The 27,055-nt window shown below is 44.6% G+C and overlaps 1 protein-coding gene across 2 annotated transcripts in view; it reads right to left on the bottom strand.

Moving 5' to 3' along the window:
- CEP112 (centrosomal protein 112) overlaps positions 1-27,055 on the bottom strand; it is a 3,147,769-nt gene that overhangs the window by 1,394,456 nt on the left and 1,726,258 nt on the right. For both annotated transcript variants that reach the window (XR_011305153.1, XM_069655053.1), the window contains exon 20: positions 7,835-8,017. Coding sequence is in view for 1 of the 2 variants with exons in the window: in XM_069655053.1 (XP_069511154.1) it covers positions 7,835-8,017 (183 nt within the window). In the remaining variant the exon portion in view is untranslated. The remainder of the gene's footprint in view (positions 1-7,834; positions 8,018-27,055) is intronic.

Below are 27,055 nucleotides of genomic sequence, written 5' to 3'. Positions count from 1 at the left end.
AGCTCCTGCCTTGAGGCAGGCAGGCCCTTCCCTTGCCAGTCTCTCTGAGACATGGATCCTAATCCAGGGCTCAACCCACCCCCTCGGCCCTGGAAGACCTTTCCAGAAACGCACGTGTACGTTTTTTCATTTGTAGAGTAAGCTGAGAGAGGCCACAAACGCGGTGACACCAGCCAGGTAAGCAACCCGCCCTTCTGCTGCAGGCGCTTTTCAATGTCATTTTTATTTTCTGTCTGACAGCCCGGACCGCTATCTGATCGAATCTCGCATGGTCCGGGCTGTCAGAGAGAAATAAAACCGCAATTGAAACCAGTTCAAAGTATTTTGTTTCTTCCAAAGCAAATCCATCTGCTCAGGTCGGATGATCAACCAACTGCCCGTTTCCCAGAGTCACAGTCCCCCTGAGACACAGGCTGTGTCCCTGATGAACTCCACCACAGTGTTGTCGACGCAGCCTGTGTGTCTCGGGGGGGGGGGTGGGCTGTGACTCTGGGAAACACGTTTCCTTTGTCATCAGTAGCATAGCCCGGCCCCCGCCCTGTGACTCTCTGTTGCCCCCATGCCCCCCATTACCGTGTCATGCCTCCTCTCCCTCCCCGTGACTGTCCCTGTGCCCCCATGCCCCCCCGTTACCGTGTCATGCCTCCCCTCCCTCCCCCCAACCCCCGTGACTGTCTCTGTGCCCCCTTGCCCCCATTACGTGTCATGCCTCCCCTCCCTCCCCCCAACCCCCTTGACTGTCTCTGTGTCCCCATGCCCCCCCGATACCGTGTGTCATGCGCACAACTTATTTTTTGGTGTGTTTTTATAGCGCTGAAAATAAAGTGGCTAAATCAGGATATTTTTCTTTTGCATCATATCGTTTTCCATTCAGGATGTGGAAAATAAAGGTACAGTGATATTATTTTGCCCCAACATGCTGCTATAAGGATTTACATGTTTGTCATGATGCTTTACTATGCAATTTGGTTATTTTGCAAGTAAACTCTATAGGACAGTATTTTTGTAGGTCTTGACTCACAAAACTTAAATATTTGTAAGTATGGAATGGAAGAAAGTGGCCATGCCCAAATTGAAAGAGTGAGTTAAAATCCCTGCTTCGCTGTTTAGCGTAAGTGTGTGATCCTGGGCAAATATTGTAATCTCACCCTAACTTCAACTGCAAAAAATGGAGTGCTTATGAATGATTACGTGTACACCCTTACTACAATAGGACAGTTTTAATAAGTGTAGGGCAACATTGATGTACGCTGGTGCTCCTCTGCTAGTAGCTCCAATACTGCCGCATGGAAATGCATTATTTTAAAGGTTGTTATAAGCTAATAATAAAAAAAAAAAGAAATGCATTATTGCTGCACTGCCCCGCCTCCAATCTCGTAACACTGGATTTGACAGGCAGACAGTCCCACCAGCCAGTCAGTGCACCAGAAATTCTAGTATAGCAGACTGTGGTAGAACCAACATTACATTTTCTCCCCTGTTGCTCCCAGCAACTGAAGTGGTTTGGGCCGTCCAGAGTACTGCCCCCCACGCTGCAATGTCCCCGTTATGCTATGATATCGAGTCTTTCATTGCACACCATCTGCCATTTGGACACTTTCTAGGACCTTCAGGATCTGCAAGAAGTGGGTGTTTCAGACTTAAAAGATAGAGTTAACTGATTGTAACATTGAAGCTGCACTAGAATAGTCTCATTACAAGTAAGAAGGTAAATGCCCTTAGACAAGTAAGTTTGCCACCCCTCCACCGTCTCTGAAGTTAGTGCTTCTCCCAACATTTGAAGGGTTAGCCCTGTCTAAATTGTACCCCAGGTGCACCCCTGGATGTGTTCACTTGTACTTACAAGTTATTTCATGGCAGAATATTTTCCGCAAGTGTAATAAAATGGTTAAAGGCAAGCCAGACAACTTTGAGCTACAACTCTTTTTGTCTACGGGTCTGATTTTAAATATGCACTGGGTGTATATGTTGGATACGTTTTACTCTCTTGCAGAGGAGAAAACTCATTTTTACTCTCTTGAAATTGCATTTACTCTCTAATTTCAAAAATCATGCGTAAAATACTCCCACCTCAAAATCTTATCTGGAGCACTGGTCATGTTATTTCTTTGCGTGACTCATCAGTGGCCTTTGCCAGGTGTTGAGTGCCTTCCGGAAGGCGAGGTGGTCCTCTATGCGGCGGAAGTTAAAGAGGATAGATTTCCAGTTGGTGGGAGCTTGCATGGAGAAGGAGGATGCCCTGTATTCTGGTTGAATCAGCGACTGGGATGACAAGGAGGAGTGCTGTGCCGGATCTCAAGATTTCTGTTGGGCCTGTAGGGTGTGAGCTTGGGTTGTGGATATTCTGGCCCTGGGTTGTGCAGAGCATGGTGGAATGTCACCCGATAAGTAGCCAGTCAGGACACGGAGGGCGGGTGAGATGTGCTCTCTGGGGCCTAGGGCAAGGGGGATCCTTGCTGCAGTGTTTTGGACACGTTGGAGTTTTCGAAGACGAGATGCTGGGGTGCCTCCAGGTATAGTGTGTTCGCAATGTCTAGGCGAGAGGATGATGGTCGCGATTGCAGCGACTCTGTGAGGGAAGTTCAGGTAGGGGAAGATGCGTTGGAGAATGCATAGGTGTAAGTAGAAGGATTTTAACACTGAGTTGATGTGATGTGATGTGATAGTGTCAGGTCTGAGTCCAAAGTGCAACAAAGGTTCTTTACTGTGTTGCAGGTATTGGGAGGTGGGCCTAGAGAGTGAGGCCAAGAGGTGGGTTGGGCAAAGGAGGCAGTTTTCCCGTAGATCATGATTTAGTTTTTTTCTGGGGTTGAGAAGGAGGTGGTTGGCAGTCATCGAGGGGTCGATTTCTCTGAGGCATGATGTGAGGTCGGGGGGGAGTTGTTGGGGGGTTCCTTAGGGATCCTGACGATAGAGGTAGAGGTTGAAGAGCAAGGGTGAGAGAGAGGCTCCCTGTGCTACTCAGTTCATGACAGGGCGTGGGGTCGAGAAGAAGGGAGGGAGGTGTTTTATTTGGGATTTGTTGGAGACGAAGGGGTAGATCCACTTCAATGCTGCATCCTTGATGCCGAAGGAGTGTGGTTTGTCCATGAGGGTGTGGTGGTCAATGGTTATGTTATGTTATTTTGCATTTATATAGCGCCTTATGTACCATTGGTATGGTCTCAAGGCGCTGGTAGGTTGAACCCCCTCGGGAACCGAAGTTCAAGTCAGTGGAGAGAATAGAGAGAGTCAAATGTGCGTGTGAGCACCGGATATGTGTGCAGCTGGTGTGGCATTCGTGTGATAGCTGCTTTCTAGCGGTAGATGTGGTGGTTGAGAGATCAAGAGTATGTGTTCGTTCTGGCAGGTTTCTATCCAGACCAATTCTGGCTGTGTTAGGCCTGAGAAGAACGCCTAGGCTGGAGGGTGTATAACCAGCAGTGGTTAATTAGGGTGATGGGTAGTATGAGGCAGGTGTTGGTATGAGAACAGCTATACCGAATGGTGTAATAGTATCGCTATGTTCTAGTTGAGTGGTGATGTAAAGAAGAGAGTAAGCGTGGAGATGTGATATGGCCCACTCTAATAGTACCATGTACTCCATCCGTTCCATGTACTCCGGCTGTTCCATGCATTACGACCGTTTGAAGTACTAAAAAAAAAACGTTCACTGCCATGCTCTTTCAAACATTCCATGCACTCAAATCATTCTATCCCGCTCATATATCAACCGTTTGCTCGACACTCTACACCCACTCCGCACTCTACACCATAATCTACATCTGTTCAGCACCTTACAATGGCTCAATACCACCGCACCCTACATCCGCTCAACACCCTAAATCGGAACAACACTCTATTGGTGTTGAAGGCCACAGAGTCTGAGTCTGAGCTTCTTTTGAGATCCTCCCAAATGGAGATGGGCATGATTCAGTTCCTCGTAGGTGGATAAGTGGATTTTAATGTTAATGAAATTGAAGCCAAACGTTACAATGTCATTGACAACAAACTAATTTCAAACATCTAATGGAAAATGATAACACAAAGATGCAAACACACAGTATACCCACCAGGAAGCTCACAATAGTAACTTAACTATATGCTGAATCTAACACCAGCCACATTTTCCTACAAAATGTCCTTTGGATGAGTAGTGTTAGCAATCTTTACCTCAGCATCATAGGTAGTGTGTATTACAATACGTCAATTTACTACCCCTATGGGCCTGAGATAAGGACACAACCCAAGCCATTCATGGATTGCTTTGTACTGTTTATAAAATAATTTGATGGCCATTCTGCACTTCGCAAACAAATGTAGCACTTCCTATCAATTGTATAAACTTTGTTAGTCTAACACTTCTTCATTTTGTGCTATGCCCATTTATTTCAATACTCCTCCATCTATACTGGAATATTCATACAGCACCGCAATACCCAATAGAGACTGTCTTAAATTTTTGGAAAAGGCATTTTAATAAATTATTAGAAATAATAATTTGAAAAACTGTCAGTTGGCCCTTTATCTTGATGATGACAGCATTTGTAGCAACAGTTTGATATGGCAGTAGAGGATCATGGGACTGCTGTTTGGATGCCAAAAAATGGAAACTTGAGCAGCATCTCGAATTGAAAGGGGTGAGGGGGTCGGTATCACAGAAACAATGGGTCTGAATGGGACATGATGCGCCCGATGTGACCAATAATAATACAGATCAGTTGGAGAATTCAAAACAAACAAGATGACAGAATATAGGGGGGCCAGCTGGAAAGCCGGGCAGCAACCAATTGTTCAAAGAGTCAATATGTAGATGACACAGGTCAGGGGACACCATTATGCTACTAGAAGTTGAAGGCAGTGTAGGAATGTGAGGACTCTTTCTTCAGTTAAGAGTTGTAGGACACAGAAAAATGTGAAGCATGGGAAAATAAAAAAGACTAGTATTATAATGAAGGTGGAAAATTGACAGAGAACGAAATGTACCAAGAAAGGCGGCAGGGAGGAGGGTCTGGCCCATCTCAGTGACATTGAGGGGTGGAAAGGACATGTTTAGACCACACATTTGATGTTGTCAGTACACATTAAAATCTGTGCAATCTAGGCAGGAAGAACACCTGCAGGAACACAATAGAAAAAGGCACGAAGACAGGTTGTGGTACATCTCGGCTTTGTCAGCCTCATGAGGACTGGTGTGATTATCAAGTAAATTCATATATTATAATCAGGGAAAAATAAAACCAGAGTGATACCAAGGCCATTGAGAGATGGCAGACAATGATGGCAATGAACACTGATGGAAGGTGGCTGGAAAGACTTAAGAGAACAGAGATAAAATCTGACAAGTCAAGGAGACGAGCTGATGATCATAGACCTTACAGGCCTCATTACGAATGACTTTAGGAACCAGAAGCTTGATAGAAGCTTTTCACAGACCACGCACACTGATATGAAGTGTGGGTAAAACAAACGAAAGTGTCTAGGCATAAAACTAATTGGAAGGTATCTCAACTCAAGAATAGCCAGATTATAGTCTTGGTTCACAGCTATAAACTTAAATTACACAACAAAGGAAACATAAGTGAGTATGATAGAATAACCCAGAATGAGACTGCGCCCAATGTTCCAAAGTGGTTTAATATATTTCACAATGTGCCCTTTATGATGACACGTGCTTCGGTCTCCCTTGAGACCTTTCTCAAATCAGGGCTATTTAATTTAACATAAAACATGATGGATATTACATAACATATTCCAAGATTAACATAGGAGAGTATCAATCCATTTTCCAATTATAGGGGAAAATAAACACACAATTAGGTACATAGTTGCAAATCCAAAACAAAATGAGAAGTGCAAAAAATAATAAAAAACCAATAAATAAACAGAACAAGTAAAGGAGAGAGGCAGTTTGCTTGCAATTCGTTGTCTGCAGGCCATTATCACACTAGTCACAGATAGCATAATGATATTGGAACAAAATACAATTGGCCTACATTGGCCAGGACCCTCCATTGTCACATTCATTCACATGCTCCCTGATGAACTCAAAGCAAGTTAAAATTGACCCCTGCACCCCCAGCAGGAATAACGGCAATGTAGTTCACACTAGCGAACACAGTGTATTTGTGTGAAACTCATGTGATAAAGACATACACATACAGACAAAGCGTTCATAAAGGTTTCAAATCTATTCTCCTTTAGCAAAGCAGGAGTTGGAAATGGAGATGGCGGTGGGGAGCTGTACCAGACTGGTTATGTTGTTCTTTATGTCCTCCGACGTGAGTGTTCCATCAGGCCTATGGTTTAGCCTCCTATGTGCCTACTAATTTCTGACGGGTTGGCGAACTGATTGCCTTGAGGCAGATTACATGTTTTTTGACAATCGTTCATGGCCCGTACCCTTCACTCTACAGAGGACCGTACTGTTGGGCAACATGCAATATTCGTGTATTGTACCCAAGTTATTCTTAGTAATCTGGTGTATGTTGATACAATAAAAAAGGCTTATGTCTACTTTGTTGTTGGGGAAACCTAGTCGGTGGGAAAAAATAGTAAATGTGTTTTGTCCTAGATCTGCGTACACAAACTGCCACAAAATAGCTACAGAAGACGATAACAGCAGACCCATAATCTGACACAACAACATGAAGGGCACTGGCTGTGAGCACACACTGCACTAACCGCCACCGGAAGCTGTACTCCTTGGTTTTGGTTGATTAAGGATGGGCTCTGGGAGAACTCCATCTTCAAGTAATCCCTTTCTGTGCTCTTAGATTTCAAAAACCCCATCTTTTCTTTTTCATTGAGAAATGTGTAGCTCTCGAATTCGATATGATTCCACCAGCTTGTAAGTGCATTTTGCCCACGCATGCCAAGACAACATATGGGAAATAAGATATTTTCTCAGACACACACACACACAAGAAAAACAAGCGAGATGCCAAAGTGCACTATGTGCGTCTGAACACGTGAATGCCCGTGTAGCCACGAAGATCAAGGGTAATGCAACAAAATGGAAGACTGAAAAAAAGAATCTAAATTTAAAAAAAACGTCCCTGTTCAATAGGCCTCTCCATGTGCATGTATTTGTTATACAAATTCCGCAAAATGAACAGTGCTTACAAAAATAAGGTAAAGCATTCTTTTTCATGCTGACAGTGCAGATTTTATCCAGAACATTGAAGAATCCAATGCAACCGCAGCTGGGGGTTATAGACTTCCAGCAGAGCCTCTACAGACAAGAGGACATGAGAGACAAACCTACGTCGGGCGGGCTGTCTGTACGCAAGAGAACATCTACAAACGGCCCTGCACTTTACATAGAAGTAGTCCGATGAATAAAGAATTTTAAAAAAGGAAATTTAAAAAGAATATAAATCTGACCATTCCTGAAAACAACCCATCAATGGCTACCTGCCGAGCATAGATGGAAGGAGGACATGGCTGAAAGGAACTCATGGATCAGATTTTTTTCCCCCACTGGGGTTTCCAGAGGGGGTGGTAAATGACAAGGGAGGTGGGCAGGACTTCCTTTATAAAGGGAAGAAAAAAAAAGAAAAAAGTGAAATCCATCATGAAAGAAAGCCGAGACCAGATTATAAATAGGAGGCCGAGTTATGGCGCACCATGGGATTTTTAATCTGGCAGCCTGTGGTTTCTACACTTTTAAACCTGATCATGCAAAAATACAGGAGAACAGAGAGAAGAACAAGACAGAGCATGTACATGTCAGTATCGCGAACATCATGCAGAATGCGCACTAGGAACAAATGCGCTTATAGCGCGCGCCGCTAAACATGTATGTATATGTGTTTTCGCGCAAAAACCTTAAACAATTATAAAGATCATTTACCTGTGTATCTCGCTTCATTCGCTCCTGTGTGCTGGCCTCATACTCCTGCATGGCAGAATCCATCTGCTTCTCCAGTTTCTCAATTTCCCGTTCATGGTCTTGGACCAGGCAATCCTTCTCCTTGTTGTGCTGCTGCAATAGGTGCGCCTTCGCCTGTTCCTGCTCCAGCTTCAGCTCTGCAATCTGATTGGGTATTGAGGAGGACAGTTCATCAATTGCTCATCCTTGTCGTCATGACAACGTGTGCACTGCGTAAATTCCCCATACAAATTTGACCAACCTAGCAATATTGCTACATCACGTTCACCTCGCCTGGGTATGGTATGTGTGATATGGTTTAACGTGCCATGAAATTCAAATGAACGCAAACAACAAGAAAATCCTCCAACTACAAAACCAATTTGGTACCCGGGCCACAAAAATCCAAACAATCATTCCCTATGTCGTGTACATTTACGCCCAAACTAAGACCGTGCTGTCGCTCATCGCCAGCAGAACCGATCAGTAATGGCTAAGAAAACTAGACAAATCTTCTCCCTTTAATAGTTCAGTAAATTGGTCTAAAACAGAATTCTTAATGTTTTAAATATCTCCAAACAGATGCTCCTAAATTCAATACATGCATGCGTTCGCTGACAGTTGTCTTGTCCCCCATACCCGCCCCCTTCGTTTTTGTAAGATTTTTAAAAGAAAGCGCTATTATCTCCTTGTCGGCTACGGTATAGTAATATAAACAGATGTACGTATTTCAGTGGAGCACCTGCTGGGCTGCAAGCTTGTGCCATCATTTCATAAGAAGCTTTCTATTCTCAGGCTCCTTTCCCACTCTCCACCACGCTGGATATCGTGACCTCGGCCGGTCTTAGCCTCTTCCTGCTAGGGCTGAATGGCAGCCTGGGACCAAGGGCCTTGATACTAATCCTCCCAGGCTGTGCACAATGGCACCCTACCTGGCCTGCAAGCTATAGCCGGCCAGGCTGCCTTTGAAGCAGGTGATGAATAGGGACTGCAGGAAGCCCGCTTCCCCAGCGAACTCCAGGCCACACAGCTGCTCGGAACAGTCACTTGAATTTTTCTTCAGTTTTGGTGGATTTCGGAAGAGAAGGAAGAAAGAAATAAGCCTGCTGCTTATTAAGAATATAGGGCTCTATTTTTAAGCGTGGGAATCCTTCCTCCTCCAAAATGGGAAAAAGCCGAACAGTAGGAGCCTGTGTGAAATTGATCGTGTTTACTCACTCAGATCACCTCGCCTTAAAGCGATAGTATTCCATTCCGCTGGGCGTGCTCTATGCCACTTTTGCAATGCATGGAGACAGTTTCAGTTCTTTTTTATTATAGAATACAGTTTATTTTCCTAACTGTTATTGACGTAGTAGGGCTACCAGGGATGTGGGCGGGGGGGCCCTGCAGATATCTGTTCCATAGAACTCTACTATAAAAGGAGAGGAATGCAATTTTAATATTTTATAGCAGTGCTCTGATTGGCTTTTTGCAATCAAATGACTAAATAACAAAGAAATACACTATATTACAATAAATAAAATACTAGGTGGGGTTCAATAACAAATAGCAAGCTAAAAATCACTATTTCTGGTAATACAACATGTATTTAATTTGATGACAACTACAAAGTCAGAGGAACATGGTGCAATAGGATTTCCTTGGAATGCATGTGTATTGGAAGGAAGTGGGTCATGACCCTGCACTCAAATGAGGTTACATAGGACTACTTTATAACGCCACAGAATGCTAGTGTAGACACTCCACTCGCTGGCCACTTGGCACATAAATCGCAAAGAAGACACATGGAGTGTCGAAAATCTCGAATTTTTAGATTTGTATTCAGCTTCCACATTGTTTCACCCACCCTAAGGGCCAAAAGGAGAGCTACAATGAAATTGGGCAAAATGGACCATGTCTGCTCTTTTCTCCAATTCCTGCAGCAAGCCTGGGCGCCATGCCGTACACAAAGAGATGCTTTAGTATGCACCCAGGGTGCCAGACCACAAAAATAGAGACAGGCTAAGCAAAGGGAAATGTAATGTCACGACTTGGCCCAACTTGGGCACTTCAACACAATTTAGCAGCTAGTGACTAGAAATAGATATTCAATCGTAGACGAACTTTGAATACCTGAGAAAGCCCAGCGAAGGAGAATTAGGCAAACAGAGGGGATTATTATTTAGGTATTAGGGTGACGTATACAGAGATAGAAAAAAGGAATTGTTGAGCAGTGGATAAAAGCAGCTGCTTGGTATCGGGCATTACCCGGTAAGCAGGAGCGACCACTGCGGAACTAGGAGGTAGTATATAGTGAGTTGCAACTCCAACTTCCTGCATGAGAGGCAAAGTATAACCTTGTGTTGTGTCTTCTAGATGTGTCCAAATGCTCCTTTAGACACATTTCCAAACCCCCAGATTTAATGTCACAAAGTTATGTGTGTGACTCCCCAGTTGGCCTATGGATTCAAAAGTAGCTCCTGGTAGGTGTCGATACTTACCAGGCTCTTCTAGGCTACAAGTAGCAGCTAAATTGCTACTATCTCCTGGCTATTTCGGACCGAACATATACATATATATATATATATATATACACACACACTTACTTAGAAGTGCTTTACATCGTACAGAGTTAAATAAAAAAAGATCGTACGCATAGAGAAATTGCCTTTCAGCATAAGTGTACATTAAGGTTTCATTGCTGTGTTCGCAGGGCTCAAAGTTGTATTACTGCATAGTATTAGCACCCCAACTACTGACCCATCTATCATTCAAAAAAAGAATACACACCAGCATTGAGGCTGAGATCAGGAAGGAGTTGCTTACGAACAATGAGCGAAAACTGCCACGTTTATTTATGATAAAACCCAACATAATGATGGAACATTGCCCAAAGTACAGTAAGGAAATAGGACTCTTTGACATGTTCTAAAAAGAAATAAGTGAGAAAGCGCCAAACCAACAACAAACCGGAAGATATGCACTTTCCACGAGAATCAAATTGAATTTGTTCATCAAATATTGACTTGGCTTTATTGTAGGCTATAAAGAAGCAGAGCTTGTATTGTAGGTTGTTCCCAGTGCGACCCGCAGTAAAAAGACTTCAATTATTCAGGAGGCCAGGAAGCCTTCTTAGGGCTAGTGTTGATGCCCTGCCCCTAACCCCCTCTGCATTCATGCAGCACAAGATTATGCCACCGAAGCACCGATCTGAGCGCCATTCCCAGGATCGATTTTTATGGCTTGGCCCCTTACCAGCTGCTGGAGAAGAAGATAAATGCCATCGTGTCTCCCTGCATCCAGTCCTCATGTGTCCTTTCCATGCCTCTTAAAAGTCCTTTCAGATGAGGCCCTGAAGCAAGGTTTAATGTCTCAGTTATAAACTACATAAATATTTGCAGATCTTTCTGTTCTCACGGGATTGCAAACAACATTATTTTGGTACCCCCATCCTCAGGCTTAGTTGTACGTATTCGTTCTCCAAAATTGCAATTCGTGGAACTTTGGGCAAGTCAGCAATGTACACAGCAGCGGGAAAATATCACCTTGCCGTGTTGCATCTGGAAGAGTATCCCAAGACACCATCTATCTTCTGATGCAGGACGCACCATGCCCCTTTCGAGATCAGAGGGCCTTGCTCTGGTGCCAACAGAGCTTGGCAGAGGGCCATTATAGAAGGAAACAGGGGAGCATGGCAGTGGCCGCTTCATAGGGACCATTAAATCAACCCAGGACTCCAAGCCAGGAGAAGGAGAGACAACTGAACAGGGGAAACAGTTTGTAAGGCATTCCACCTTCGGTCCATGGCCCTTGGAAATAAATGAGAAAGATAGTACAGGCCTTTAAAAGAAGGTGGGGCAGTCAGTCTCCTTCTGCAAATTACTCCTGTGTTTAGATTTACTTCCCTTCCTTTCTTTTTTGGAGTAAACTAGCCTACAGTTTGGGGTAGTGAATCCTAGGGCTCAGGCTATCCCGAGAGGCCTGTGGGAGTGGACTGGAGGTTTCAGGCAGAAAATGAGACCATCCTCCCAGTGGCATGCCTCTTACACTCACGGACCAAAGTAAGACGCACAGTGAATCAGAGGGAAGGCCAAGAGAAAATCCTTGCCATGCCCACAGCCCATCCGAGGGTCACACACAGCATGTAATGTTAACGAAGGCCTGTGTAATACATATTGTCCTTACTTTGCTGAGCTTTACACCAAAGAGCCAACTCGTATGTATTGCAAAATTACGAAGAATTGAGTTCAAAGAGCGGTGATGCAGATAGGTCTCAAACAGCTCTCAAGTTTCCCATAGCCATGCGTGCAAAGCCATCCAGTCCGGTTTTTGCGTGGAATTCTGGGACTTGTAGCTTTACTAAATTTCAAATGGAAAAGAAAAAAAACCTACAAGTCTCATAATCCAAAGGATAAAACAGGCCTGGGTGGCTTTGCCTGCATTGCCAGCAGAAACCTGAGAGCTCTGGTGTCACTTTGTTTATGGAGCAAGCGAAAGAAAGGTGCATCTTTGGTTACCAGCAAGAATGTACTCTTCTTTCAAATAGCTTGATTTAATTTTATCTCAAGCCAACACTTTCAGACCCAATGGGGCAACCTGTGCCTAATCCTGACATTAATTCTACGGACGCAGGAGCAAGCAAAAGAACTAAAAATGTCGAGTTAAAGAGGTGCACTGAAAGACTCCCCCATGCAAATGCGGATGTGGTGTATAAGTATTTCAGGATACAGATATATTTGGATGACGAGATGTTCCGCGATGCCCAGCGATAGAACGCTTCTCAATAGACATAACTATGTAAATAAGGCATGTTATCAACAGCAGACACAGACGCACTAGATGCAAGTTTCAAAACCTTTATTTTGTAATTTAATAAGGATGGGAGAATTCTAAGTGGCCCTAACTCTAGAATGGGAGTAGTCTCGACCATCACACCAATAACAAACAAGTCCAAGTCAGTCAAAAATAAAAAGGCCTATATTAAAGAAAACCTAACCTTGCCATCCTTCTTGAATGACAAATGTGTAAAGGGGATATAAAACGGAAAAATAGTGTCTTAAAAGAAATGTCAGAATGCCTTAGGTAACAACTCCGAAAGCACAGGGTCTCGAGAGTTCCTTTTAAGGATAGGTGGTTGGCACAGTTCTATCAATCTGGGACACTTTGGCTTACTGGTACAATTCAACAGTTCAGGCTTGGGCTTCAAGCTTTTGACAGTTCAACAAATTCTCTAGGCTTCGATTGCCTTGGCACAAATGCACAGTTCAACTCTTAACTTGTACTTTACCACAGTTCAACACAGGCTTCCCTCCGCCGGGCTCAGGCATGTCTTTACTTTTTAGACAGCTCCATACAACTTTTACCTTATTTTACTGTCGAAGACTTTCGAAACTGAAAGGATTTTACATAGACGTCTGCATGACTACTTCGACCTCTCTTTGACCAATTAACAATCTTCATCAAATCTCAGCACCAATGCTTCTTGGTACTTATAGTTCCTTTGAATTGTCCTTTATTTCCTTTGCCCTCTTGGTGTGTTTAAAGTTCATACACTTCCTTTTCCTTTTAATCAACTTTTATTCAGAATCACGATTACTTTCTTGCCATCGCTTCCCACTTTATCACAACTTTAAACACTTTGCAGAGACTTTCGAATGTACGATTCCGCCTCGCAGGACCACTCTGCCACTTTGTATACTCTCATCACAGTTTGGCAGCCTTCAACTCTTGCTAAAGTTTCACTTGCATTTAACAAAACCCAGGCTTTTGTTGCCACTGGTCATGTTAATTGGGTTTCTTTCTTCAACGCCTTTCATGTAGCAGACAAGGCCGTTACCAATGCCTCCTCTGCTCCTTCCTAACTTCTTTGTTCACCCGGGAAGGGAGCGGGCTGCCTTTAAACAATTTGAAGGTATATCCTTCCGACTCACTTGTTTTCAGTCTTGGAATGCTTGCGGCTTTCTGAAAGTATGGAAGTCTCGCCTGGCTCTCTCTCGTTCTCTGCAAATGCCGATCAGCCCCTTGGCCTTCCAACTTCTGTAGCCTGGTTCATATCAGCCTTGAAAGAGCTGCTCCTTCTCATACCCAGCCTTGCTCAGAGCATGGCTGTGCGTGCCATCTTTTATCCCGACAGGGAGTGCTAACAAGTGGCAGGTGTGTGTTGTTAGGATTACGTGTCTGACTTGCCTGATCTCCTTAAATGGACAGAGCAATTGCAAATCATGAGAGGTGATCTTCCTGGCCTCATTCCTCATCCTCCTCGGCTCAGTAGTGTTGTCAGTGTGAAGTGGGGAGGAATTATGGGAAATGGGGAGGAATTATGGGAGCTGTAGTTTCCCGTAAAATAGGTAGGGATATGGGTTAGATGGACTGGGGGGAAAAAGGGTATAGCATGTCTCACCATCATGCTCCTGCACTCCCTTAAGACCCCTACCCAGGTGATCCACCCTCACTTGTCCACACCCAGGGTCAGGATCCAAAAGTGATGGCCTTTCCCTGCCCACCTAAGTACGGGATCCCCAGGGACTAGGTTGTGAAACAGCATCTGTTTTTTTTTACAACTCACTGTTTTTATTGGGCAGAGTGGCACTTTACAAAATGTGTGCACTCATGAAATGTCTATGTTTGGCCAAACATACAACTAGGATATTGAAAAGGGAAGATTTTCAATGTATTAAAACAATCCGTGCATCCTTTGTGTGGCTAGACAAGATGCCTTCTTCCACAACCGCCAACCTTCACAATTCAGTTTGGGATAGTGAGGTAAATCTTCCCAATCTGCAAGCATACTACTAGCCCGCTCTTCTGGTAGTGGTGAATGACTGGATGTTTAAGGAAAGGAAAGGTCAATTAGATTTGGAATGCTACGGCATAGGCAATGGTGTCATGGGAAGATTGCGGTGCAGAAACATGGATCGGCGAGGCCTCCAGCAATTTTTTAAGAGCTTCAGTGATGTCTGGAAGTAGGCAAATGAAAACATTGGTTGGAAAGAGGAACTAAAACTTGAAACAGTTTTATGAGGGAAGAAAGTATTATTAAAAGGTGTTTGTGTATTAACTGGGTTTCCATACTGGGAAGATATAGGAATTAAGGTGCTGCGAGATATCATTGCAGGTGGTAGATTTGAGTGGTTGTAGACCCCACAGAAGGAGATTGTACTAGAGGGATTGTTCTTGATATTCACAACGAGGACATGCCCTTATAGAGTAACTCGGGCTGAACACAGATTTGCCTTCAGCCTCACCGCTGAAAATGCATATGTTTGATGCAATTATTATTATTATGGTATTTATTGAGCGTGGACCCAGCTTCGGGGAGCAACAGAGCGATTTAGAAATGATAGGGCATTGACCCAATTCGTGGGGCACCTCTGGATAAACCAAGGCAACATAGATGACAAATAAAGTGACTCACAGCAACGTCCCGGGGCGGCCCTCACCCACTAACGTTTAAGACGCTGTCTTAGACAGTTTAATTACCTGCATTTAATGTATTATTCAAAGGAGAGACTATGCAAATGTCAAGGGGTGGCGATGGTCTACAATCTAGGTTTAGCGTACACAAAAGTACATTCTTTCATATGGAAATGTGAAATTCTTCAAAGGTACTGGCACAGAATTTAGAGGGATTTGGGCTGGAGGTTGGAAGCACACCAGATGCTACCGTGCTTGGAAATATGGGCTGAATTGGCGTGCTGGATACCTATTTGGCACTGCCTTTGCTCTTGCAGAAGGAGATATTGTGAAACATTAGAAAAGGACTGACCTCACAAGGCTACCTGCAGGAGAGGCATTGAGAAGATAATGCTCAGAACAAAGTAGTTTGCAGAATCAGAGGCTGCCCCTCAGAAACGTGAAGAGATCTGGAGTAAGCAGGAACAAATTGAACACTGAGTGGGATGAATGAGGAACTCTGGCCTGGGAGAAAAGGGCATCCATTGTATTGGTTTGCATTCTCTTCCTATATTGTGGTTTCACATAAGAATCCGCTATGTTCATGGTTAGGCCTATAAATACTTGCCTACAAAATGGCGGGTGAGATTTTGTGGAAAAACGGGGCTGGACTGCATTCCAAACTATATAGTCCTGCATTCCATTACTATATGGTCATTCATCACCATTTTATTTTGTAATGTCTGTGTTTAAAGTGTAAATAAAACGTTTGATTTTAGAAAAAAAAGAAATATGCATCAGGCTTTTATCAAAATATTTGAATACGTTTCTCCTTGATGTTCAGGGAGGGATAATATCCCAGAGCCCGTGTTTGTAGCAGTCTCAGCGTTTTGCAGCCATTACTTTTATCGCAGTCCTACAGAAAGATGACTCACGATTGCAGAGCATGGTCACCTACAATGCAAGTTCCGAGAGTGAGGACTCTGGTGATTCAAACGTACCTCCCTGAATATGTTCTCTGTTAATGCACCTACAAAAGTAGTAAATCAACAAAGGAGAATGTGCAGGGTGAAAGCATGGTACAGGACATCATGAGATAAACTGCTCAGCCAAATCGCGACCCTGTATCAGACAATATGCTACGCTCTGCTAATCTTTGTCAGGAACCCCAGGTGGGACCCTAGAAATATCCATCCACCCCGGGGATAATCCGAAAAAAGGAGATGCAGCTGCTACCCTTTGGAAGAGTCGACGCCGAGACGCAAGTTCATTGGCTAGAGTGCAGCAACATGGTCCAATGAGTTGTACAGCAAATGTGAGATATATGTGTTCTTAACTACCCTTCCCTCCTTCTTTCCTCCAAAAATCACAAATAGGCCTTGGACACATTCCTACTTTCTGCCTTATACTAATCACATAGACTAAGCCCCTCGTACATGGTAACTGAGGACCCCTGCCCCAATATACAGTAAAGCCATCAAAACACTACATCTCCCCCACCAGCTTCAGCAGTCCCGGACCCCAACACCAGGGCATTTCAAGGCTCCCTTGTTGATACACATACCTCAAGTGACCTTGACACATACAGGCCCGGGTATTTCTGATCTGCACACATCAAGACAGCAGCCAATCATTGTGTATTGTTTCTCTGTCCCTACTAACCAATCCTAACTCGTCCCATTTCACCAAGGTGCCATGCCAATGGCAGTGGTGTGTGCTAGAAAAAACAATAACACAACATAATACAAATGGTTTGATTCTATAGACACGCATACAAAGACCCTCTGACGTCCAGCTAGAGCAGCCTATTCACCACAATTGAAGGAATGCGGTCTTTGGGCCTCAAACCCATTTCTTTAGAATAAGAGCAAATAGGTGGAAAATAGGGTTTTGTTACCTGCTAACAAGCCTGGGCTAAGTGAATAAAATCAGTTTAAAATATGAGCCATGTAAGTGTACATGATACAATATTCCTAAAATAAACTTTTTTACCAATCTCCCCTTGTACATGTTAATGTTAATGTTAAAGGATATTTGTACCGCGCGCACTATCACCATCAGAGTGGTCCCCAGGCGCTCTGGCGCCTCTGAAAGAGGAGGGGGGGGGTGAATTAGTGGGAATGAGCTGGAAAAGTGCAAGATAGTAGTGATGTGCTGTTGGCAGCATCAGACCAGAGGGTCCGTTGGCTGGGCTTGGGGTGTTTTACGGTCGGTAGTCGTCGTGTGCTGTTGTGCAAGTCTATGTGAGGTTTGTTTTGTTGTTGCAGTGTAGTGAAGTTTGTGCGGATTGCTGCATTTTAGACTTGTGGTTGTGTTTTGTTAGAGTTTTAGAGGTGTATGCAGAGTGATGAAATTGTTAGTGGATTGGTTAGTTGACATTTATGTCTAGGTGTGATGCTTGCTACCATCCACTATTCGATCGGGTGTGGTGCTTGCTAATTTCAATAGTCCCTCTAAATGTGAGGCAAGCCAGTGGTCACGATTCCATTCAAGTGTTGCACTTGTCATCATTCCCAGTTTAATTTAAGTGTTCTAACATTCACATTCTATCTAGATGCGATGCAGATCAAGTTAGGAATTCCATCTAAGTGTGGCACATGCTAACTTTGACATTGCTAACTAGATGCGGCACAGGCTAAAGTTAAAATTCTGTCTAGGTGTGGCACATGCTAACATTGACATTGCTACCTGGATGCGATGCAAGCTGAAGTTAAATATTCCATCTAGGTGTGGCACATACTAAAATTGACATTTCTATGTAGATGCTGCGCAGGCTAAATTTAAAAATGCCATCTGCGTGTGGCACATGTCAACCTTATTACACCTGACTGAAGGAGACGCAGGCTAATCTTGACACTTCTATATAGGTGTGGTATTGCTTAATATTGGCTAGCAATGCAATGAAACATCTACAGTCCAACCAAGAGGGGTCCCAGGCTGGTGGCCACAAATCTCTCTAAGTATGCATGTTGTACAAAAACGATGGCGTTCTACGTTATGGAGAGGTAAGGTAGAGTGGCGAGGGCTTTCTGGAGTAGAGTAATTGCTCTACATCCCACCCATGCCACACTTACAGTTTTTGTTGGTGTCTGTTGGCTGCTGTCTTCCTTAGCTTCCCCTGCAGACACCTGGTGACACTTCTTGGAGCCGCCAATGCAGGAGCCGCCCTTTGCCTCGAGGCCCTTAGCCAAGGAGGCTGCCGGGCAGTGGGCTGCCCAAGACAGGCCCAGGATAAAGGTGTAATTAGCTAATAGGGGCCGGTGGGAGGGCACGGGAGGCGGGAATAAGGAAAGTAGCATTGGAGCATCGTGGACCGCGGGGCCGCCATGGGTGAAAACAAATTACAAAAATGCTTTAAAAAGGGCAGAGGCACAAGGATAAAGTGCTTACCTGCACGCCAAGATGGGAAATGGCGCAGGAAGCACGTTTGCCGGGGGTTAGGCCCTCACAAGCAAACGGGGTGAATTAGCCAATAGGTGGGAACGCACGGGAGGCGGGAATAAGGAAAGCAGCATTGGAGCATCGCGGTCCGCGGGGCCGCCATGGGTGAAAGCAAATTACAAAAATGTTACAAAAAGGGCAGAGGCACCAGGATAAAGTGCTTACCTGCACGCCAAGATGGGAAATGGCGCAGGAAGCACGTTTGCCGGGGGTTAGGCCCTCACAAGAAAACGGGGTGAATTAGCCAATAGAGGCCAGTGGGAGGGCACGGGAGACGGGAATAAGGAAAGCAGCATTGGAGCATCGCGGACTGCGTGGCCGCCATGGGTGAAAACAAATTACAAAAATGCTCTAAAAAGGGCAGAGGCACCAGGATACAGTGCTTACCTACACGCCAAGATGGGAAATGGCGCAGGAAGCACGTTTTCCGGGGGTTATGCCCTCACAAGCAAACGGGGTGAATTAGCCAATAGGGGCCGGTGGGAAGGCACGGGAGGCGGGAATAAGGAAAGCAGCATTGGAGCATCGCGGACTGCGTGGCCGCCATGGGTGAAAACAAATTACAAAAATGCTCTAAAAAGGGCAGAGGCACCAGGATAAAGTGCTTACCTGCACGCCAAGATGGGAAATGGCGCAGAAAGCACGTTTTCCGGGGGTTATGCCCTCACAAGCAAACGGGGTAAATTAGCCAATAGGGGGCCGGTAGGAGGGCGCGGGAATGAGGAAAGCAGCATTGGAGCATCGCTGACCACGGGGCCGCCATGGAGGAAAACAAATAACAAAAAAGCTCTAAAAAGGGCAGAGGCACCAGGATAAAGTGCTTACCTGCACGCCAAGATGGGGGGAAAAATGCCATCAAGGAAGAATTTAATAACCAGGTGTTTGATTGCGTCTCCAATCAATTAGAACCACCTATACACATTTTAACACAAGTCTTTGACACAGGAGAAAAGTGCAAAATATTTCCCCTATATTCTGCATCATGAGACTGCAATGAAACAGACATTCAGTGCCTAAAACTGTCCTTGAAAATGACTGTATTAAGCCAAGCCAGTTGTGAGCAATATTCAGAAAGCGTTCTTATTCTACAAACTAGACTCTCAGACAGTGAACAGAAACATTTTTCAAATTGGTACAGATCACTTCAGTTTTGAAAACAAGCTGGTCAGATAGCACCCGACCCTGGTATCTGTGTGCATCCTGCTGTGGAAGGTTCGAAACCTGGGAGGGTCAACTCAGCCTTTCATCCTTCCGAGGTCGATAAATTGAGTACCACTTTATGGGATAATAATGTCTTCTCTTATTTCAGTGCTCTGAGGCCTAGGGGTGTGTAACACTATGGAAGAACTACTTTATTTTATTATTATTCAACAACTTGTTTTTGCACTACTGACGAGGATGGACTGTAGTAAGGGAGCATCATTAATGTGCAGTCCAAAATCACTTGTGGCAGATTTTTGGGTAGCGGAGCTACCAAGCTTAGTATCGGCCAACATGCTAATGGTCAATCGCTGAACCAGGGCACATTTTTCCATTACCTAGTGCTCTCTTTTTCTGCTCCCCTACCTGCTGCCCCTGGGCACCTTCGCCACTCCACCCCATCCCTGCCTATGCTGCCTTCCCCCTAATTCCTTCTTTCCTTTTAAGCGGCTTGTAAATTTTGAGGGCAGAGAAAGCCCAAAGACAGATATGCAAAGGAAAGAATTGCACAGAAGACCCTCAGTAGTTGTAGATCTGGGTACCATAAACTCCCTCAGTTCCCACGTTTCACTTGCTACTTTCCAGGTAGGTAGATAACAACCCCGACATTGCTCTCAGTAACAGCGATGAGACTCAATCCTCTGGTGTCGTGAAAGACAGACAGGGGTGTCAAGACATGTTGGTCCTTACTGGTGGACATTGGCAAAACAGAAAGGTGATGGCTGGAAGGTTTTTAATTAATCATAACCACGGGCAAAGCTCTGGGCAACTGTCCAGACCATCGTTTTTCAGCCTGCCAAGCCATTACAGAAGGGGAAAAACCATATGCAAATCAGGCTTGGTCCTACCCCAAAAGGGGCAGTCCAGCCCGAACTTCTAGGTCACATCCCTTCTGCACGAGACCACAAGCATCCCCAGACATGTTTCAGCCTTGTTGGGCATCATCAGTGAGGAGTAGCTTGGGTCTCTAGGCCCGGCAGACTCGGGACCCACGTCCGGGCATGCCCGTCCCACTCGGGGTGACTTTGGCAAAACAGGGAACCAGGCTGCATCTCACTGAGGAGGTCCAACAAGGCTGAAACATGTCTGGGGTTGCTTGGTTTTCTGTGCAGAGGGGACCTGGCCTAGCAGTTCGGGCTGGGCTGCTACTTTCGGTGGCGGCACCTGCTGACTGATTTGCACATGGCTGGTCCCGTTTTGCAATGGCGCAGACGGGCTAAAAAACAGTGGTGTGGAAGGTTGCCCAGAGCAATTGCCAGTGGTTTGGATTCATTCGAAACCTTCCACCCATCACTTTTGTGCTCAGTTTGTTTCTCCTTGTGAGAGAGGGTATGCCCAGACGTGGGTCCCTTGCCCGCTGCGCCACAGGGAACCAGGCTGCACTGATTTGCACATGGCTGGTCCCCTTTTGCAATGGCGCAGACGGGCTAAAAAACAGTGGTGTGGAAGGTTACCCAGAGCAATTGCCAGTGGTTTAGATTCATTCGAAACCTTCCATCCATCACTTTTGTGGTCACCTTATTGGTGGACAACCTTCAATTGCAAAACTGTCTTTTGTGTAGCGTATGAAAAGGGGTTTCTAAAGGGGAGGGAAGGTCCAGGACTTCAAGAACCCAGAGATGTTCTTAAAGATTACTTCCAGCCTTCTGCTGCTGCTTGCTGGGCAGCTAGCAAAGGTGCCTCATCAGACCTAAAACTGGGCACTTGCGGTCCATCTGATGCAGTTGGCACCCCGCCCCTCCAACCGCCCCCCCCCCCTCCCACCCAAGACCACAGCGCACCATCAAATGACACACAGCCTGATTGGGATTGGAGTCTTGAAATAATTCCTGCAGATGAGAAATGTCGATGGCGGCCTGATCAACAGCACTTTTTATTAATCCTTTTCATCAGCCATAACCAAAAAAGCCAGGCAAGTGAATGATCAGAAAAAAAGACTGAAATCGTTAAAAACATGGAAACCTTTGTGCTGGGAACTATTAGGGATAATGAAAACATTCTAGTTTGGTCTAATAACTTTGGAATTCTCTGCAGCAGCAGCACAAACGATGTGCTGGGGACAGTATAACGTAAAATCGTTTCAGAGCTATCCCATTTGCAGGCAAAAAAGTGTTGATGCAATCACAGAAGCCACAACGTGGCAGTTGCAGGTGATGTTTTTAATATTAAAAAACCAAATCATCTCACAGGCATTGTGAGTGGGAGAGAGGGAATGCGACGTAACGCTGCATTCTGGGATGCACAGTCAAAGTACCAAAGTGATCAAAAGGTGTGCAGGAAGTAAGATCCGACAAGGCTTGCTGGGAAATGGAGGTGATTTCCGAAAGATTTCCTAAGACACTTTTCATTAGCAGAAGCAGTATCATGATAATGCCACCAATGAACAACCATTCTACCACTTAAGACTGAAACTTGTACATATAAATGACAACCTTTGTCTGAGCATCTTCCGCAGGTTTACAGGCCACAGCACTCCCTGGAAAGTTAAGGGCGCCTATGTGCCTGTGTGGATGGATTCCTATATCTCTCCCCACACAGTGTGGCTTATTCTCTGGTGTGTGCTTGCAGTGCAGCCCATGCCTTTCCGAAGACAAGCAGTCCCTGCCTTTCCGAAGACAACCACCAGCAGGCAGTGAATAGGGGTCACCAGGGTGATTAAACATACAAGAAATCCCGATAACCCTATCTACCACATGTCAGTAGATGCAGCCCGGTTTGATCTATCAGATTTAATTACACTCTCATAGACACCCTCATTTCCGGTGGCTGCCCCTACCCCCTTTTTTTAGGTATGTTCCAAATAGTGAAAGCGTTTAATTCACAATTAACAGCACACCTTGTATAGAGTCAGGGACAGTCTCTTGACCTATCCCTCTTAGATAGGCGTTGCACCATCCGGCGGCTAGGGAAAGGCACCACCATTAGGGCTAGGGTGTTCTTCCTGAGGGCCAGAACAGCTCATCATCTTGTTCTCCTTTGTGACTCCCCCCAAGTAGCTACATCCACGTGGTCTGACTTGTAATTGCAGATATACATTCTCTTTTTCTTTAAATATTTACAGACATGTTATTAGTAGGTAGAATGTCAGTTAGAAAAAAGCTCTTTGTAATAAGTACTTTGAATCTGTCGGGTGTGTAGTGCTTGACTTTAGGGAACATTGACTGTTCTTTCAATGTGACCTTGACTGAGCAACGGGGTCAGCTTGTGATGTCATGGGGGCATGCGCTTCTTTCAGGACACAATTCAACACCATTTCATTACTTTGTGGGTGGCAGGTGCAAATTGGGATCTGAAAGGAGACTTTGGGGCTGGGGGCCTCGCCACCCTCCGCCCAGTCACTCCCCTAAGCTCCACCACTGCCTTAGCGTTGGCTCTTTGACCCAAGGCAAGTCAATGACGGGTTGTGAAATCAACATAAACCAAAACGTTTCCCAGCTACTGGAGCAGGAGCCAGTAAAATGCATCTGTAGACATTCAAGTTGCCAAAGCAGTAATAAAGGTGGCAAAGACAACAGTGCCATCTAACACGAAGGAAGGGGAGTTAATATTAAGGGACACTCCACGATGTCAAGAGCTCAGTGTAAGAGGAAGTCTAGAAATCGTGCCTAGAATTACCTGCATCTCAAGGAACCAAGCTGCTCCTCACTCATGAGGCCCAACAAGGTCGAAACATGTCTGGGGTTGCTTGTGTTTCTGTGTAGAGGGGGCCTGGCCTAGCAATTTCGGCTTGGCTGCTCCCATTGGTGGCCGTACCTGACTGATTTGCATATGCATAACCCCTTTTGCAAAGGCGCAGACAAAAAACTGTGGTTTGGAAGGTGTCCCAGAGCAATGACAGTGGTTCCGATTTATTCTAAACCTTCCATCATCACGTTTGTGGTTTTAAATGAAGATTGTAGCAGCTTGGACAAAAAACGTATTACATTATAGATCCTGTGATCATCATTTGTATGATGCATTATTTCTTGATTTGAGACACGTACTAAATTAGCCACCTACATGCGAAGGCTGGGTTATCGCCTGCTAGGTTACTTCAATAATGGCCCTGGCTTCTTCTTAATATTGCCCTTTTCTACATGTAAGTTAACTGCGTAGTGAAGCCGCCATGTTGCTGGCCGCCAGCGCGCAGCGCCGACTCTCTGACCCTGTGCCGAGAGTTCATACCACCGCCCACTTCCAGCTATTTCAGCGCTGGGACTTTCCGGAGCACGGTTCACGATCAGGCATGAACGTGCCACCATGTGTTGTGGTTTTTGCGACGGGTTAAGCCTTCCCTAGGGAAAGGGTTGGGACCATCAAACAAACGCAAATGTCAGATCGAAACCAGATTGGAACTCTTCTCAGAGGAGGAAAGGCCAAGGCATCTTCCAGGCCAGCAAAATGATGCCTTTTTCGTTTTAATCTCCTGTTAAGATTCAAGCTATCAGCAAGATTTCCGGCTCCTTTCCTGTCCTGCCACATGGAGAGCAAGAAAGCATTCGGACCATTCCTTCCCAAATCCCACACAACTTTTGACACAAACAACAGATGTGTCCTGCAGAGTTCCTGAAATGCAGTACGGGGATGCATTCCTGAGCAGCCAGGTCTGCTTCCCCGCCTTAATCTGGGCCTGGACCCAGGCCAAACCTTTGCCAGCTTGAGCACGGCTGGGCATGGCTGGCCCGAACATCTGACTTCTGATCTAAAATGTTATTTTTCTAGATACAGCTCACCGTTTTGTTATTTTTAATACTCTACAGTGTGGTTTCTATTCTTTTCCTTATCGGTTAAAAAAAAAAAAGGCTGCGGGCTCTTCTGATGCCCTTTGCTAAAATGGAAGGCAAAGAAAGCCCGAGCTTTCCGCTAAAGCGCCCATTACAGGAACAGGGAAATTAGAACCTGAGAAAACATTGCACAGGCCGTAACACAGGACCACGTAAAGTCATGGCGGATGTGGTAAAACAAAGGGAGGAGTAAAGAAGCATAAACAATGAACGAAGAACTATATAGCTACAGGTTGATAACCTATATTAGTGGTTACAGAGAGATTATGCGAGGTCTAAGGCAAGCAGCATATTTATGAAACAAAACCTAAAAGCCAGCAAGTCAGTTAAAACAAGTGGCGTCGAGACAAAATGGCACATATATATTCATCATGCAATGCGGGATGAGCGCACTGTTGGAATCCAACCAACTCCAGACACAGATAATGATCCAGAGAACGGCAGATGGAGATAACTATAAAAAAGAACTCAGCGGAGGATGACGTGGACATTAATAAGATCCTTGTGGGAAGGTCCAAGGACCTGCCCCCCTAAAGCATGCAATGACAGAGAGGGCGCATCACACAGTTATCCTCTTTCCTAGTGGTTTTACTCTATCAAATAAAGTCCTACTTGTTAGATACTGCTCCTGTGCTCGTGGAAATGTGTAATAGCATGCCTAGGAAAGGAACATCCAAGATGGTCAGGACCACGCATTACTGATGTGAGACCCTCAAAACTGTTGAGGATGAGAGAAGTGTTCAAGAAGAACAAGCGAACAGTGAATATGTGACAACACTGGGTACTTTAAAAAGTAAACCTGATTCTAAGAAAGCAGCTGCACTTTCTTGTGGTTAAGTGACTCACAATTCCAGGGAAGAACTAGTTGTGAAACCCCTGATGAGGACTTATTTGTTAATACTAACCCTAAGTTTCGAGTAAAGTTCAGGAGATGGACACGCCAGCAGTAATGCCATTATTTTCTTTGTTGATGAAGACTTTGGAAAAATGTATGTGTGATGAGCTGGAGTCTACTTTGGAATTGCTGCGTTTTATTTAATTGAGACAAAAATAAAACAAAATTAATATATATATGTATATATATATATATATATATATATATATATATATATATATATATATATAAACACACACACACACACACACACTTTTTTCACCATATGCACAGAAACACCTACATTCATACATTGTACACACTGTTAATAAAATCTCAACAAAATTAATGGACCCCTCTTGATTTGCCTCTCTATAATAAAACGCTCCTTCAATTTCATAACTTTGTTTAATGTATCCCTCCAGTGCCCAAGAGACACATCTATCTACCAATATGTAGTGATTCATGTTGTTCCAATAAATATTAGTCTGTCCCCATCTTCGATTTGACTGATACCAGTTCTTTGAATACCCCCACATTACCACATAAGGAGCCAGTAAGACCACTTTCCCCACAATAAAACAGATTCCCAATATTTTGGCAGTCTAGGGCAACCACTGAACATATGGTTCCATGTACCCTTGAATGCTCAGCCCCAGGCTTTTTTGCAATCAGCTACAGTGGATATACCACGAGGAAATCTCACAGACGCCATTGGGCGAGGCCACTCTTCTACAAGGAGTGAGCCCCTACTTGAAAGCACTGGATTATCCAGGTGCATGGAATCAACATATTAAAAACAGAGGGTGACCCTATGCTCTTACAGAGTACAAGCAAGTACACAGTATTGAGGTGTGTCAACTTGGATGAGAGGGTCACTGGCAGGCTCTACAAGAGGAGCTTCCACTGCTACTCATAATATAGTAGTAGCAGCCAGCCAAACCTTGAGAAAGACCAAGGAAAGGTCGAAACATATTGGCTTACGGGCAATTAGAACATACAACGATCATTACATTAGATACAATGGCATTACAAACCTTCATATATGACAAATCCTAAGAACACCAAAGGCATTTTTCTTTCAGGCGCACACAACACAAAAGAGTGACATTCATGACTACTCAATAACCAAAAAAAACCTATCAAGGATACTAGAACCTTCTGATTATGCGCATGTGAAATGCCGCAATAACTAGTATACAATTTATTCAATCTGGTTTCGGCTCAATCTCTACCAATTGAAAAATGTCATCCGACACTACTGGATCCCTGACTGATCATTTGGGACAGGCTTTGTAGAGCTTTCTATTCATGGTCATTGACAAGCAAGTTGGACTACACAAGACGTTTCTTATGGACAGCGTCAGATTGGATCACATCAGTAATATTCAGCAACGTGTGCACTGGAAGATAGACGCCCCAGTAGATTTCCTCTTAGCCAGTTATCTTGGAAGAGCAGATTTGTTATCTATTCACCCCTTTTGCGTTTCTTTTAATTTCTTAATCTCACATATTTCAAAAATGTAACCCGGGAATTCATATTAAATTCAG

The sequence above is a fragment of the Ambystoma mexicanum genome, chromosome 3q (genome assembly GCF_040938575.1).
Source record: "Ambystoma mexicanum isolate Mex_15411 chromosome 3q, UKY_AmexF1_1, whole genome shotgun sequence".
Taxonomy (NCBI): Eukaryota; Metazoa; Chordata; class Amphibia; order Caudata; family Ambystomatidae; genus Ambystoma; species Ambystoma mexicanum.
This window is presented reverse-complemented; position numbering and strand designations above follow the sequence as displayed.